Below are 18,049 nucleotides of genomic sequence, written 5' to 3'. Positions count from 1 at the left end.
AACAAGCAAATGTGAAATTCCCTGAAAAATGTTACTCTTTGACCTCTCATCTAAAAATGTTTACTTTTTAAACAGTTTCATGTCTTGCAAATATATCTGTATTAGCAGCTTGTTGTTAAGGATGTAGGATATTTACTTGTCTGATAAAAGCTTCCAGTTTCTAAGTGTGTACATCTAAAAGGCTGCAAGAATTGCAAAGAGAGTTGTATTAACCTGAACCTGAAAGAATAATGGTCCCATATTCTGGAATATCCTGATGTGTAAGTGATAATGCACAATGAGGTGTCCTGACAGAGTAAAATATTGGACAACGCAGAGTTAAAATAATAGGTTACCTCTGCTATGTCCATCAGGCAAAAATCCAGTGAAAACTGCACAGAAGGGCTAAAGACCCCCTTTAAAAGGTTTTCAACTGTGACGTTTACATACAGCACAGTGACAGATATGCAAAGACACAGTATCAACTTGAACTTTCCATGGATTTTTGCCCTTAAAAGCTGAGATATAGGTAGATGTGGATTGAGGCATGATTGTAATATTAACTAATAAGTTAACGTGGCTAGCATAGTCAGCTAGCAAATTAAGCTCTATCTGCAAATATTGCTTATTGATAAAGTTCTGCATTTTATAAAATAAAGAATTTATAGATGCTTGGTGCACCTAGAAATGATGATAATGCACCTACATTTTATTTAAGCAAGTAAACATTTTCATAAAATAACTATATATTTAAGAGAGTTAAGAGTTATCCAATACTAAGAGTCTGTGACTGCGGAGTATTACTCACTACAAGCTATCATCAACAGGCAAGTGAAGCGAAAAGTCTTAATCCTGTGCCATGGATGGGCAAGTAAGCTGTGTATGTTCTACATATGTATGGAAATACTTGTTTTTTGCAATATTTTTGATACATCTGAAAAAAAAAAATCTCATGTCTGAGAGAAAGACATACCAGAGATAGTTCATATCAAGCCCTCATAGACCTGAAATGCTGTGGACGACTACACTAGCATTGCAATGCCTCTGATAACTAGTTAAGGTAGGTTGTGCAGAAATCTGAGAGTTGGACACACATACTTGTCAGTAAGACATCCTGAAATGTTACCTCAAAGAGCTGTTTGGGTATGCTACGCTTTCCCTGTTAGAGCTGACTTTTATGAGGCGATGGTTTAAATAAGCATATCTGTATCTGAGGTATATCTCTGTGCTTACAGTAACTCACTATGTAATAAAGACATTTTCTTTGACTGACAAGTATTGCATCCCAATATGAAATTATCCTGAGTGCAGTGAAGGCAATGAAAAAAACACTACTATAAAACACTACTATAGTTCAGTAACATAAAAAAAACTAAAATGTGGGAAAACCTGCCATGCTTGTAAGATAGGAAAGATAAGATTAAAAGGAAAGATACATTTTGGACAACAGACCATGCTAATCGATTAGACTGGCATAATAAATATTTTGGATAATAGAGTTTGGAATTAATAAATATTCTAAATTGTAGTATCCAGTGTAAATTTCAGTCAAAGAACTGCATTTGCAAAACAGTGAGAGAGACTTTCACCGTCTTCCATAAACATGCTCAGTAGAATTTACTATGAACATACGATCAAGTGCTCTGAACAGTACTGAGAAACGACAGTGAGAGGCGCCACTTCCTCAGACTTAGATCAGTGTGGCTCTGTGTGTAGAGAACATTTATAGAGCCACAAATGATTATTTTTAACATAACAAAATAAAATAAATAATCAGTAAATAATTAGCAATACACTATAGTATAAGTAACAACATAACTTTCAAACACATTATGTATTATGTAGGGCAGGCACACACTTGGAGTGTTTAAAATAGATGCCCGTTGATGTTAATGTATTAATTAAATAAACCAATTACAAATATGATTTGCAAATTACACAAATGTTAAGGTGTTATGGATAAACAAGTAAGCGTCTGCCACTGTCTGGCAAACACAACATTTGTCTGGTTAAAACGACATCATTATTAGGACGGATATCACTCATTTGAGGAAAGGCTTCCTTCATGGAAATCATTCCCATTCTCTTCAGGTGTAGTTTCTCCTTTCTCAGGAACAATGTGCTGGGGTTCTTGGAGTTCTTTTCTCTCTGGGAACTGCAAACAACTCTGCTCCTCCAACTGGCTGATCAGCTTCAGCTTCTTTTTGGGAGGATGCTTCAAGGTCCCCAGCCGCTCTTTAACTTTGTATTCCAGGGTGCTGTGTGGAATGCCATAGATGGTTTGGGCTTTAGAGACACTCATTTTCCCACCCATCACCACCCCGATAGCCTCTTCCAGCAGCTCAGTGTTGTACTGTCGATATCGTCCACGTTTCTTCCTCGGCTGCTTGTTAGCTAGGTCTGCCTCGGAATCCAGAGGATAGTTTCCTCCCAAGCCTTGGTGGTCAGTGACACAAGGCCAGTATTCCCTCTCCGAACCTGAGCTGTTAAAACCTCTGCTGTTCTTTCTCTGGATCTGCCTGGGTACAGTGGAACAAAGCTTCTTTCCCAGACCGCTCTCACAAAGCGATCCTGAATACTCTGTGGGCAAAGATTCCCAAGACGGATCTGTTCCTGTTGCTAAAACTCGCACCTGGGGAATCTTAAGGTCAAACGATGATGGATGAGAAAGGGAGAGGCTGTGGTCCCTGAAGGCCTCCTGGAGGTTTCCTTTCTCATAGGCAAGTGACTTTGTCAAAAGTCCAGCGGCTTCCAACAACTTGGGTATGTCTTTAAGGTGCTCACTAGCCTCACTGTTGGCTTTGAGTTTGAGGAGAGCCCCAAAATGATTTTTGGAATTCCAGGAATCAGATCCATTTTTGTAAAGGTCACTGGGTGCAGAGCTGTGGTTATAGCTGAGAGGTGACTCTGGGTCGCTCTCCAGATCGGCCTCCTCTTTGATGTGCAGCGAGTATGCAAGGGACGCTGACGGTTTATAACGGGCGGAGTGGCCGATATTCTCCCTCCTCCCATCCTGTAGGCTCCTCATAAACAGCCCGACCTGTCCGTCCGCTCTCAAGGATCGCCTGATTGGATGGAAGGAAACTGGGTGTAAGCAGAGCTTGCACAGTGCCTTTTCTCTTTTCTAAAGGAGGATGGGTTGGGGTGGGGAGGATGTTGGCCACTCCTTTATTATATGATCTTGCTTTGGTAACATCACTATCTTTTAGATTGACTGTGTGGTTGTGTGTGTGTGTGGCTTTTAAGAACAAAAAAGGCTCAAGTTTGATAATTTTTTATTTGGTTGCTGTAATGATCGTTTACAAATTTCGCATCAACATAATAAAATACGAAACAAAAATGAAAGGGCAAAGAAACAATAAAATAAAGCAAAGAAAAGGCACTTATTGGAGTACATAAAGGTCTCTGTATTCTTGCGGCTCAAAAAGCACAGCCAGAAGGTGGGATCATTTGTCATGGCAGTAAGGCAGCTTGGTATGTAGCTGTTAAACGGGGCATAATAACTATGCCATACAAAGCCAACTATGCCATACAAAACCATCAATGCAATAAAGCTCTTGACATACTGTGTGTGACGTTACCACTAGACAAGCACAGCAATAAAAGAGTAAGCCAGCGGAGGGTTGTTTTGTGTATCAAACTCAAAGCTTGACTAACTGAAGTGCAATGACCTAAATCAATAAAAATAAATTAATGTATATATTTAAAAAGACTATGTTTTTTCTAAATCCAAAGTTAAGAGATAAGGGGTTGCGCTAACAGCCTAATGGCCAAGCTAATACATTTGCATCTATATCTTTACACAACAACAAAAAAGCTGCAGCTAGAAGCTTAATTTGGGATCATGAAATAATTTGTCCAAAGATCTCAAATGTAGATAGTATCTCAACTATTATTTTAATTAAAACGCATGCTACATATGATATTTAGAGTTAGATGAAAGTCAGAAGCAGCTTTATTCTGCTAGAAACGATCACCACATTTAGATCCTATCATCTCTCAAAGCAGCAGAGCGAAGCCACTGTTGCTTAATTAATCCAAATATTTTAATTATAGGCATGTCAAGCCCAGTTGAGTGCAAGAGAATAAAAAAGGCTTTAGTCTAAAAGAAAACAAGAAAATGAAATACAAAATGAAAATAAAGTCTCCAAGGTTTTAATCAATTAAAATGTAAATTTGTCTATAAAGAATAATTTTAAATGTAAATAAAGCCCTATTTGAATGAATGACAAGGAAATGTATACCTTAATATGTGCTCTACAAAAATCGTGTGGCATTTTATTCACTGGAAGTATGTATGATTTGAACTATTTTGGTTACCAGCAAAGTAATGGATGTGCAAGCAATGCTCACATTTTGATGTTAACCCAACGTAATGAAATCTTTCCTTGGAAGAGGAACATGGCATGCATATCTCAATTCATTTATTTACAACACCCCTGCTACTACATTACTTCTGGCACTACATCACTGCATATTTTGAGTCTTAAAATGCAAAATCATATTTAATCTCTACTGAATTGTGCAAGAGTTCAGTCCTCAAGGAGCAGTGTCTCATGGTTTTATTTATCCAGGAATCTGTTGCAATGGCCCTCAGTGATATTTTTGACAACAAAGTGTTATACTATATCACTCATCTTGCATATAAATGCAAGGGTCTGCAAGTGCTGTAGTAAATCATCATCAGGCCAGCACGTGCCTTGCCAGACAATAATGAACCAAAAATGAGTCCAAACTAACAGAATCCTTTTAAGCCACAACATCTCACAAAATAACAAGATGCTGCCCTTGTACTAGCTGGTAATAAGAGTGACCCGTCAGAAAAAAGCGAGGAGCAGGCAGCTGTCTTAACTTCAAGCCTGCAGGTTTATTCATTCTGAACGACAGCATGATGTGAATGGCATCCAGTGGGATGCACTGGAGTGAGGTTTCAAAGCAGAACCAACCAGCAGAAGCACACAGAAGATGATTCCCTCTGTTGCAGTTAAACCTTTATTGTTTTTCTTTGTGGCCAAAAACATTTCTGTTAGCACGACCCTAATTGTTGTTCATTTTCATCCAGCAACCAACTGGCTGAGTGATCTCCAATTTGAGGACTCAAGTTTCAGGGCTCAGCCCGTGCAGTAATACCACTACACATAACCAGCACTACACGAGTTGAAAGATTCAATGTATTCCAAATCCGTTTAGTGGTCATGCTTAAGTAGAATAAAATATATCCTCAAGAACATCACTGCTTAAGGACTGGAGACTAAAGAGACAAATAGAAAGAAACTTGTCTTACCCCTTAAGTGTGGATGTGGCTGGAGAAAGGCAGGGACTACGGACAGGCAGGTTGCTGCTACAACGATTCTTTTTGATAGATAGGTCAAGGACTCCATCTGTAAAAAATAATAAGAAAATAAAATAAAAACATAATAATGCCAAGTTCAGACTGGTTGCATGTTGCTTGGTCGTATATGATATGTGTAATTCACATTACCTTGTTCACTGGGCTCAGCCGGGGGCTTCTTGATGGTGAGGTCAAGGGGAGCATCCTGGTCGGCCATGAGGAGCTTGCTAAGGACGGGGTTCTGGTTGTGTGCAGGCCCAGCCACGGTGGCAGCAGGGCTGGTAGAGGGAGGGGCCCCTGAGAGCAAGGGTGGGGTCGGCAGGCTTTGGTCAGTGTGAGGCTGAGAATCTGAGCAACTGTCCTGAGGGGAGCTGGTTTTTGAGGTATATTCGGCAGCAAACTGTCGGATCATTCTTTGAAGGATCTCTCGAGCCACTACTGGAATGTGTGGGTCCGAGAAATTTGGCACATCTGGAGAGAAAAAAAAAAACAAGGTAAAAAGGTGGGAAAGATAGACAAAGACAAGTACAAAAACAATCACGACCAAACTGAAAGAACAGCCTAAAAAAAAACCCAACAAATTTGCAATCTGGGTTAATGTAAATAAAACAGCAGCATAAATCAAATTAAATACATTGACTCACCTTTTCTGCAGAGAACTGCATTGAGAAATTCCTCGGCTTGTTTCTCTAGTCTGCTAATTGCGGTTTGATCTTTCACCAGGAGAGGTTTGTGTGTGTCGTCAAGCCCCTCGTTGCTTAAGCCAATTAAGTGTTCCTGTCAAATTAAAAAAGAAAAAAAATGGGTCAGTCAGCAGTCTTCAGAGAACAGGATGCGATACTGACCAAGACAGAAGTTTCACTCAGTGGACGTAATTAATCTCACTATTCTCACTTAGTAGAAGCAACTGAGGCCTAGTCCACACGAACACGGGTACTTTTGAAACCGAACTTTTATGAATGTGGAGGCTCAAACTGGCACCGCGCTATTGAGAGTGAGGAGTTGTCGTCACAGCTCAGAGCCCCACCCCCCTTCTCCGCCATGATGGAAGGATTCCGGTGGCAAAAGCCTTACTAGTATGGGCAAAACAAAATCGTCTACTCCGTAATTTACTGTTTTACAATGCCTGGAAATCACTGCTGTGTTAAAAACTGCTCCAGTGATTTACTTTCTCCTTATTCTTTCTTGTAATTTGTTGAGCTGTTGGCGCAAAAAAGAGCTAGAATTTAGTCCGTCTCTGTGCTGTTCTGATGACGTTGCCCCTGGCAACCGATAGCGTCTCCTTCCATCATGGCCGACCGGACTGTAAAAAGCTCAAACCCCGTGTCGCTACCCGATCTGCGACGCTACCCGATCTGTGACAGCCACGTACGGCAACTCCACTTGGACAAACTTAGTTGAATTGACTTAGGACCACTGCCCTATGTGCGTCGCCAGAGACGGTTTATCTTTTTATTTATTTTTTTAAATACTTTATTAGTAATGTAAATTGAGGGTTGGTTGTGGTGGTCTGGATCTTGATGCTCAGAAAACAGGAACACAGGCGGACTTTTAATGTTTACTGTCCTCTTTTCTCGCCGGCCTCATCACCATGACAACCACAAACAATCACAACTACCACAACACTCACTGAATAAACGAGTCTGCCGCGGCTGTCTTATGACGGACCCCCGCGGTTTTTATTTTATTTTATTTTTTAATCATTTTCACAGTACCGTATTTTAATTTCACAGAACTTTAAGCATGTACGCAAATCGGGCAGTGCCCAAATGAAGTTTGTCCAAGTGGAGTTGCCGTAGGCAGCTGTCCAAGATGGCGGCCGGTCTGCGCATGCGCAGACCAGTTTTGTCACAGATCGGGTAGCGTCGCAAATCGGGTAGTGACACCCCGCCCAGATTAGACCAAATCGGCACGTGACTCCTCACTCTCAATAGACCCCTTCACAGATTGTAAATATCCGGGTGGGCGGGGCATAGCGGGAGGAAAAACATCTGAAACGCCGGTTAGCATGTTTTAACGGACTGTTATTTCAAGAATGGACGAGGAAAAGTCATATTTTAGTGAATATGTTAGTACACCCTCCCTCAGAGACCGTGAGTGTTATTTTAAAAAGTTGACTCCAGACCGTCATATGTACCGTAAATTCTCATATAAAAGCTGAGTCTCAAACAGACGCCGGGCCGACGGTCTATCTCTATTTTCTGCTACAGTAAGTTAGTTCTTGTAAATGTACTAAACTTCTGAAAGCCCATGATCGCCTGTTTGAGCCCTTTCTAAGCTGCTTCAGTCCTGCTACAGTTCTCAAAGACCCGACCTCGGTCAGATCCGCTGGTGTTGAAGCCTGGACCCGATGTGGCCGCAGACTCACATCTCGAGCATTAACTCTAGGCCGGACCGCGGCAAAAAAAAAGAAAAAAGAAGCCGGTGGTCCGCCGATCCGAGCTATTAAATGTTTTCAACATAACCCGGTACGTCCGGTCGTGTTGTTCGGTCCGGCCCGTTGAGACCTCGGACTGACAGAAGGCTGCTTTTACTGATGCTATTTAGCATTTAGCATTTAGCATAGCCATTGTTGTTTTTCCGGTATGAATGTTCCCAGCCTTGTGATTGGCTAAAATTGCCTTCCTGTTAGGAGCGCTATCGCCACCTACTGCTTTGGCGGATTTTGCGGTTACATGTGGATGGAGTTATTTTTTAATCACACCAGTGGTTCTGGTTCAGATTCAGATTCAGATTCAGATATTTTTATTCATGTACTTTGCAAGAGAGAATATATTACAGATTTACAATTACGACAGATGTACATGAAAGGGAACCCCTATTTCTAAAATTCATCTAACCACGATCCAAGCCACGTCTGCTGGTACGTTCTGCAATGTTTCAGGTCTTAACTTTGATCTTCCTCTTATGCACTTTCAAAACAGTTGCAAGAAAATAGTAACAATATGAAATCATTTATTACAAAGGCTCACTTTTTTGTTTCTCTGCCTACAACATTCTGAGAGACAATACCAAAACGTTAAATAAAAAGAAAAAAAAGAAAAGAAAAAAAGACAGAGGTCTTACCTTTACTTTGTCTCGTCTCAAACAGCAGAATAGACAATTTTCATCAAATGACCAGTCAGACACTCCTGTTGGCTCAAAGTCTGTGGACACAATGTAGAAAACAAACGTCTTTGTTATTAAAAAAACATCCTCCAGTTTCATGATTGATCTGCATATAGTGCACTCTGGTTGTTGTGACGATGCAGAGAGACACATCAACAACAAAGTGTCTGGCTGGATGGAGGATGCATAACAAAAATTGTTTGATTGAAACTGAATATAGGACACGGCAGTTTTCAAACAAAGGGTCCTCAGAGCATATGAGATTCAGTGACAAATGTATGAATGAAATAAATTAGTCAGTGATTATTTGTATTTTCATTTGTTTTGATGAAACTGATTGAGTCAGGAAAGGAATGATTCAGTTTAACTTAATTCTCAGCAGTCTTCCTCTCTAGCTGCTAGAGTAGAAAGTCTAGACAGTCCTCTTACTACACATGCAATGAAACCCCAAATAATGCCCACTATTGTCTCACTAACATCATGCATTGTAAAAATGTATGTAGGACACTGTAGACTTTGACACTGGCTCCACGCCATCCAAAACACCAACTTTGTAGGAACACAAGGCATCTTCTCTTCTGCAGCCAGAGGGGCCGTCTTGTTGAGTGAATGTAGAGGGGTACCAGGTGGTACAATGCAGCAGCATTGTCGTAAATGAGCAGATTACACTCAAACCACAAAATTCTCATTCTTGGCACTCATACATTTGTATGATCATGGCCACTATTATGATGTAGGAAGTGGGCCGAGATACTCACCCTTGAATAATTTAAGGTCTTCTACCAGCTCCTGATCGAACAGACCTTCAAGAATGCTCTCAAAACCTGAGGAAAGATATGAAATTCAATAAAATGTGCAGTTCAATGTCATCATAGCACCGTGACTTTGCATTTGGTTATTCTCGTTTCCAATCAAGCCTCGACACTGAAACCACCAGCAGAAGAAGAAGAGACGCACAAAATGAACACAACTCCACCTGCCCAGAGTTCAAACCTGTTCAACTGCACATCATTCAATGTCAGTGCGTTTTATCCACATGCCCAAGCTTCTCTTTGCCTTCCTCCCTCATCTTTCAACATCCCCTGTAAGGAACTCTGTGCTTCTATTAAAACACACATTATCAGCTTTACTTCAACAGTAATGCACATGCACTCCATCCTCCTGTTGCCAAGCAACTAAAGTACCTACAGAGTTGGGAGTGACTGCATGTTGTAACATTAAATGGAAACAGGCAAAGACAACGCTGGTAGTTGGCAGATGATGTCAAAGACCAATATCACAAATCCAGAAGTCAACTACAACCAGATTAAAGTCCAAAGTTACAGCTGCAGATAAGTAACTTAAAAATAAGATCCTGTATCACAAGAGCTTTGAAAAATCTTCAATACATTAGTGATGAGATGGTGGTATCCCACAGTCCCAGCTGTTTGATAAAGATATATTGTGATACAGTGCATTAGCTGCATAGGGCTTCATTTAACAGTGCATTAACACAATATGCAGTGTCTGCTTACTGCCGCAGGGTTAAAATAACCAATCCAAAACCAGTACATGCATGAAATCAAGCGCTAAAGAGGTCAGAGGTAACATCTGTCTACTGATGTAAAGCAAGTGCACTATTCCAAATGTGCTAAGCAGTAGTAAAAGGTCAGAGCTAAATCATGACTCAAACCAACACAAAAAAACATCACAGATGTTGTAAAGCTATGTAAAACACATTATGCACTAGTGGCATTGAAAATTTTAAATACTGTATGTAAAAAAAAAAAAATGTGTAGGCCTTAATAAAAATGAATATCACACAAGTTAAATTAGCCTGGTGAGCTGAACTGGTTATCAAACTGTACACACGATAGTAAAGGCCTACTTACAGTGTGTCATCATAGATAACAAGTGAGAAAATTATCAGCCCTTACCATCCACTCTCTTCCCAAACTCACAGTGGATTCACTGAAGGCTCTCATCTGTTAAAATGCCCTCGCTCCGCTTCCCTACAAATTCCCACCCACTTTTCAACAGCCAAACATAAATGGGGGTGGGGTGGCGGGGGGCAAAGTGGTGAAACACAGCCTTGCCTATAGCTGCAACGTGAGTCTGTTTCTGGGTTAGTGCACAGGACTTCAGCTGAAGCTATCCAATCCTATTTCTGAAATATTTCAGAGGCAGGAGGAGAAAAGTAGGTCATCCACTTTCATTTGACAAAGCAGCGCCATGACATCAAAACTACTCTTCAGGAATTCTGTTTAGGGCATTTACAAATGTGTCATGCTGTAAACCATGACTTTGAGGCAATATTAACACTTTCCAATTGGCAGAGCATAGTGTGGTGTAGTGGTTGATGAAGAGAAAATCCACACACACACGCCTCATTTTGGGACCAGCAACTACAAATTATAAGCGCAAACTGCCTACATGCACTAGATAAAATATTGATGGTGTGCATAGCTGTCATGCAAGCCCTACAAAATAAATGAGAAAATAAAAAAAAATGAATAATACCCTTGTTTCATGTGCAAAAAAACTGAGGAAGACCCACACGTCACTGTATTTTCTATTTAAAGTAGCTTTCACCCATTAATTACACTTGAGATGGAATTAGGCCACTATTCAGCCACTGCTGCACATCTGGTTTGATATATAGTGATCAGATAGCCTCCAGATACAATAATACGCATGGGGCATAGAGGTACAAAGTGATAATGAGAAGAAGAGAAAAGAAACCTGGTTCTACGTGCCATCGGGCTAAACACCTAATAAAATTAAAAACTTATCGAGGACTAATGAAAAGACATTCAGGACAAAGATAACGGGTTAATGAGGCTGGCAATCTTAATCCATGGCAAACATAGGGGGAAAGCAATCACATCTACAGGCCTAATTGCATTGACAACATGATATTTGGGCTTCATTAAAAGATTTAGTCCTTTATCCAGAATTGTTAGTCATGTTTTTCTTTTTAACTATGGAGGAGTTAGTCATTCCTGTCAATCATCTCGCTCCATATAAGCGAATGGTGACTCAAGAACATTTTGCTATTTCCAAGCCTTGTTGGCTTGTTTTTTGTTTATTCCAGATGCATATCACAGTTTGCCTCCAGGTATTTTATAGTTGAGTGAAGAGGTATGCTTAATATACAGGAGGTATGCTGAACTGGAAATAAAAACAAGTCTCTGTGGGAATGAAAAATGGCGAGATGAGACAGACATTTGAATTCTTTTAACTCAAACTTCACATTGTGACATCACAGCTACTGTAATGACAAATTTAAACCTTACTTAATGTTATTTAAATTTTTACTGATTATTTCATTATTAATCATAACAGCTGCATTAACAAAAATGTGAAGGTTTATACGCCATTTATTTTGCCAATTCCAGTGACTAGATACCATTCTGAAGACACTTTCAAAGTGCACTTGATTGTTTATTTTATGATTACCAGCTATTTCTGTTGTTCAAGGTACATGTAGGCTTGGCTACAGGTAAAACCTGCCCAACGTTGTTGCATCTCTGCAAGACATTAATTTTCCACCAGCTTTTCCATGTAAGAGACTGACAGGAGAGAAACTGTTCTCAGATTTACTTGCACTGCTTAAAGGGACAATAAGGAGTTTTGGAAAGCGAAGTGTTTTCACACTACATTTCCCATGAGCCTCTGCGCACACTGTGAAATTCTTGGACCGGCGCAAGACGGACGTCTTGCCAAGAATGTTTTCATTTATCAAGAATGAAAGTCAGAGGTTCGAAGACGATCAGATACTGTCATAGTTCCGACCATAAACGGCGATTCAGCGGCGTTATTCCCATGACCTGCTGGGCAGCGTCCACGAAACCAAAAATAGGAAATGTTGGTCGGCTCGCCCAGCATTTCCACCACTAATAATAACAATAGAGACAAAACGATATATTTATCGAAAATGGACCCATTAACAAGTGTGGGTAACGTAGATTCATCCACATTAATATGAGACTTTTTAAAATTTCAGTCCAAATTTAAGTTAAAGGTAGATTTTTTTAACGATTAAAACGTAAGGTGCTATAATACTTCAATAAAAGACAGTGATGTGCAGTGTAAAGCCATATAAAAAATAATAATTATGAACCTTTGAAATCCAGGACATTTCGATTATGTTTGTGGCCTGACAAATCGTTGCCTGTTATTTTCAAAACAGGGGCTATAACTATTTTCAGTAATAAGATTATCGATATATTATTATCTGCAAGTGATACGAACTGTTTGGCACTGTAACTTCATGATTCAACTAAAGCATCATCCATAAACCTTGACCATGAATATTTCTAGGTCTTCTCATGGAGCTTATGTTATATACACTCGGTGAACAACAACTCTGTCCAATCTGTCTTAGCTTTCTTTTGACCTACATCTCCAGCCAATCAGAGACAGGAAGAGAGAAAATATTTGGATTGTGTGACACCCTTGTCCTTCCCACTAGCACTTAGAAAGAGAAATCCCACAGGTCTAGGATCAGCTTAACCCCCCTAAATCCTAACGTTAACCTTTGCTGTACTTCTGTGAACTGAGCGTAATGCGTGATAAAACCCTCTTTACTGCTTATTGCTGGCGCTGTGCACTACGTGGCTTGGTAGTATAGCCAAAAGGTCACTAAGCAACCCCCTCGCCAAATTTTTCAAGTGTGCAAGTAGGGAATAAAATGCTTTTTTATTAGAATATGTTTAACTCAGTTCTTAAAAAACAAATGAAACTGAAGCCAGCAATTCAAAACATACTTGTAAATTCTTCTTCTTCTACTGTGCTTTCAGGGAATTCAATGTGATATATGAAGTGAGGGGAGCAGTTTTATTACACTAACGCAAAGGCAACTCCCTGGTTCCCAAACTACTTTAAACATCACAGTCACTGTTAACTCATATCTTAACATGGCTCCTGAAATATTTTCTCCTCTGTGTATATATTTGCAGTACAAGATTATCTGATGATAATTTCAATGTTACTGTTCATACACAGAGGATTCCTCTAGAAATTGCTCATAAACATTTAAACTGTTCTGAAAAATGTTCATTTTGGACTAGCATTATACCACAGTATGACACTCACCGGGGACCCAAGATTCAAAGTGCTTTAAGCAAAAAAAACACAACATCATAGCTTAGGTTTATCCAAAAGTGAATTTCAATATGCCATTGGTAGTCAGCCCAAATTGAGCCAATAGGTGTAAATGAATGCATGTTACTGAGAGGCCTGAACAAAATGGTATGAAACATCTTTTACTTCCACAGCCTAGCAACCAGAGGTAACCTCATCCACTTCTCTGCATCCATCGCACCTGACCATTTCCAAGTAAAACTCATTAACCAGGACAATACAGTAATTAACTGTTCCAGCTAATTAAAATCAGTGTAGGTTTTCTGTCTGTATCTGTGGTGGGCAGCCAAGGGACAACATGCATCTCTAGACACCTGTGTCGGTATGAAGAACTTGGCTCGTGTTCCCCGTATCGTCTGTTGCTCCTACAACCAATCATCCACATTTATTTCAAATTCATTTAGTTAATAACAACAATGGTGATAAAATGTTAACATTTAGCCTCATTGATGGACTGCAGTGCTTTTCTTCCACTAGATGACCCACCCTTCCCTCTGCCGCTCTAGTGCTGAGGGTGTAGAGTGCTGCATCAACCCCCACTCAACCCATCCCCCACTGTAACTACTGTACACATGCGATCTCAGAAGGAGTGACCACAAGCTCGCAGAACAGGAGCTTCCCCGGGCTCAAATCAATTTGTAGCCAAAAGTCAACCCTGCTGAATCTGGTATGTTTGGCTAATGCGTTTTGAAGCACTAGAGGAATTGATCGTTGATCAATTCTTTTATCATCAAAAAGTGCAATATAATTTTAAATCATACTGACACTCAGATTGTGATGCTCACGAGAGAGTAATTTGGTATGAAGAGAGTCACTGATATCCCTGAGCAATGCTCTCTGAAGATGTAAGATGGACTGAGGGCTGAGGATGACTGCAGAGATGACAAAGTTGCACAAATTAGTTGAGCCACAGTACTAGGCATGCCTGGTTTCATCCCAAGTGGACTCATCACGCAGAGACTCAACCTAATTGCTTAACCATTGAAAAGATTTTACTTTGCGTGCTATGTTACTACAAAAAAACAAATTTGCTGCAGGTCAACAGTCAAGCTTAGACATTACATTGCCGTGCGCAAAGTTAGCTTTAAATTTTCATTTGGCAACTACAGATTACAAACAATACACAGTAGCTGGACCAGCCTTTACCGCAGGCAATGACGTAGCAGCTTTAAGCAACATCTACAGCGGGGACAAGACACTTCATGAATACTTAATGTGATATGATGCAAACTGACAGTCAAATGGTGTAACACTGCATAAAATATAATTTTGAATACCAAATATGGGACCATCATGATTTTAGGCAAATGCTAAAAAATGATGCTTGCAAACATATGGACGCTGAAGCGCACACATACAAACGGCGCACAACTAAAGACAAAGCCTTCCTTATAAAACATTGAAGTTCATGTTTGATAAATTGTCAACAAACATAAAACATCTCTTTTTTCAAGTTAGGAAAATGTAGGCCGAAAGCACATCACAGTGGTCATGCAAGAGTGGAAATGGGCCACGCTAAAGTTTAAATTATGAAAAGGATCATCTGCCTGGTGTCAATATTTGCATGTTATTTCTTTGGGCAAATCCTCAGTCCCACTCACCCACATGTCAAACGCAAGCATGAATAACTGACATTCCAGGCATTTCTAAATGTCAGCTGGTGCTCCTCGGTCCAAATTTTCCCAAATCAACACAGAACACACACATTTCAGCCACACAGTTTGCATCTGGGGGCTGATGGACCATGAACACATGTATAGGCAAACATACAGACAATTGTTGCTGCTGTTCCATGGGACAATTGCCCTTGTCTCTGGCCTGCAGTTTTACTGCTCACATTAAATACACAAAGACAAAATGTCCATTTCAGCAACAGCAGAGTGGTGGTGGCGTGCAGCCTTCTCCACCAAAAAGCCAAACAAAAGTATGTCCTTGTTGTCATGGACAGAATATGCCATTCTGCAGCCAGCAGACTGATGCTGTTGTCATGTACTCCGCAGCTTTACAATTAAGGCCCAAACACAAGGGACATTTGTCAATCATAAAGGGGGAACTGACGAACTGAACAGTCCTGGGTCTGAAGCTAGTGACTAGTCAGAAACCTATTATTCTCTCCATTTTCTTTTCAGTGATGATGACATAGCCCACCTAGTGTTGTATAAGGTTTGTTCTGGGTCAGTCCACACATAGTCGATAACCTCGTACATCATTACTAAAACGGATGGTCCACACCACGAGTCCTTTGTAAAATGGGTGATGTTGAGAATTGTGTTTCATTCAAACCATCATAAATAAGTTTGGCCCTAAACTTTGTTTAAACTGCTCTGAGTGACAGTCATGAGCAGCGGGCTGACAGTTTTAGTTTTTCTCAGCAAATTGTTTTGCTGCACTTGTTACTTCCAATTATGACCTCTGCATCTAACTCGCCCTAAATAAGCCAAGAGCTGAAATTTTCAACATGCAGCACACCGCAACCCCCACCAAACTTTAAAATGACGAGAAAGCGTAATGTGCATTAGTGTCAGATTTACTGTGACTGCTTCCCAACCCTTCAACATAAGTGCACCTTTTAGCTAATGTCAAGAATTTTGTGCCACGTAGTCCATGACTTGTACATACATCATACATTCAATAAGACTATAAATGGCGGCCTCTTTAAGTGAGATTGATTTAATGTGACATTTTGAGATCAGCGACATCAGTAGTAGCATTTTATTGTGAGTTTTGTGTCCCGTGGTCTAGGTCGCACTTAAAGTTCAATTTCTGCCACAAATCACAATGAAACATTTTATGTAGCCTACCGTATGTTAAAACAGTTACCTAAAATGCATCACTGAAACCTTGACAAAGACCTGTACAAATATATCTGTGTGTGCATGTTTAGTTTAGTGCTAATGATTCTGGTTTGCAAGTTGTTTTCTATCAAAAAAACAAAACAAGCAGTGCTGCATAATATGTACAGTCCTTTTAATGAAGCATGTTGCACCCCTTAATGAGCCTACAAAGTAAACAATTTGTTTCTTGATAGAAGATTAAAAAAATATCCTAAATATGTACAATTAGATCAGTTAAATAAATAAATAAAAACCATTTGAGCTAATTTCACAGTAAACATTAGGGTCAACTACTGTTTCTGTTGTAGTTAATTAATGTTTTAGCAACTATCTGATCCTTATTTGTATGATGAATCTGTGAGCCATGGTGCAGAATGTCCACATTGGCTGTTGCTATGTTACCAAATCATCAGAAGGAGGCTGGCAAAGCATGAGTCTAAAAATGGCCTCTCCATCTTCTTCAAGCCCTTCAATCAAACTGTGTAAAACTACTGGTGTCAATTTCAACCATTGTGGACCGAATAATAAACACATGACATAGCTTCATATTGCTCATTGAGGTGGAGAGGATATGAAAATTTTCTATAGCGACAAAGCAACAGTGTGAATTGTTCTGACTATTTATTTTGCTTCAGTTGAGCTGCATGTAAAAACTAAGGCTACGGGGTATAACAATAGCTACAGAAACTAGTCACAGGTAGCACATAGGCCTACTGCACCACAGAGCAGTGAGGATAAACTTGACATGTTGCTGAAATGACTTCTGTACTGTATGCACTTGTATTTTCCAAATAAGGGCTCCTGTAACACAACATAGGAGTCTACAAACCCACACCATCAACTATGTGCTCCTGGGCACAGTGGAGCTAGGCTAAATGCTGAACTAGTGTAATGTTTACCATTTTAGTTTGGCTTATAATCACGGTTTCATAATTAACACAAAATACAAAATACAGTCAAGAATAATGGAAATCTTAATTTTGGAGGAATTTAGTCAAAAACCAACAATGCTGTTGGTGCTAGATAAAAAGGTCATGGATCAAAATATCTTCAGTTCATCCTCTGAGGAACACAATGGCCAAATTGTAATCTCTTAAATAATTCGGTTTTTAAAAACGGTAGGATCATGGTACATAATCTGGGAGTCTTGAAGGCCTTGTACCAAATGTTGCTCAAATCCAACATATTAGATATTTTACAGGTTAACTGGCCTGTTTGACCCACCAGTGGTGCTGGAGGACACCACACCTGGAGCATGGCTAAAACATCCTTGAGTTGTTATTTATAAGCTGCTATGCTATGCTACCACAACACTATAATTCAGCTGCCAGCTCCCAGCCCCACATAGATAAATACACACAACACAATGAGCTGTGGGCCTTAAGTCAACAACTGCCTTTTAAATGATTTGCTTTGAGGGGGCCACACACAGAGACACACCGACTAAACATCACAAGTTAAGGGAAGTTTATTGGCTTCATTGGTCGACAATGTTGACTACAACAAAAGCAGGGTCTCTGCTACTTCCTTGAATGCTGTAATGCGCGCCCACAGGAGGTTAATCCGAGAAAACGAGTTATCTAAAATGTTCAACTGAAAACATCCAACACGAGCAGCGTACGTCGCCCTCCCCCATCCAAAATACAGTATCATCACACGGGGACGCGCATTT

General features: G+C 40.0%; 1 protein-coding gene across 3 annotated transcripts in view; it reads right to left on the bottom strand.

Moving 5' to 3' along the window:
• Positions 1-18,049, bottom strand: part of LOC146973499 (ligand-dependent corepressor) — a 28,727-nt gene that overhangs the window by 10,182 nt on the left and 496 nt on the right. The window contains exons 2-7 of one of the 3 annotated variants that reach the window (XM_085800092.1): positions 9,178-9,243; positions 8,378-8,457; positions 5,956-6,088; positions 5,462-5,782; positions 5,264-5,360; positions 928-3,044 (exon numbers count right to left, since the gene is read on the bottom strand). In XM_085800092.1, the coding sequence (XP_085656218.1) occupies positions 2,018-3,044; positions 5,264-5,360; positions 5,462-5,782; positions 5,956-6,088; positions 8,378-8,457; positions 9,178-9,243 (1,724 nt within the window). In that variant the 3' untranslated portion in view covers positions 928-2,017. Of the gene's footprint in view, positions 1-927; positions 3,045-5,263; positions 5,361-5,461; positions 5,783-5,955; positions 6,089-8,377; positions 8,458-9,177; positions 9,244-18,049 lie in introns of those variants that run through there. The other 2 variants (XM_085800093.1, XM_085800091.1) reach the window with 2 other exon arrangements.

Source organism: Trachurus japonicus, chromosome 15 (assembly GCF_045865225.1).
Source record: "Trachurus japonicus isolate A0001 chromosome 15, Traja_1.0".
NCBI classification, from domain to species: Eukaryota; Metazoa; Chordata; class Actinopteri; order Carangiformes; family Carangidae; genus Trachurus; species Trachurus japonicus.
This window is presented reverse-complemented; position numbering and strand designations above follow the sequence as displayed.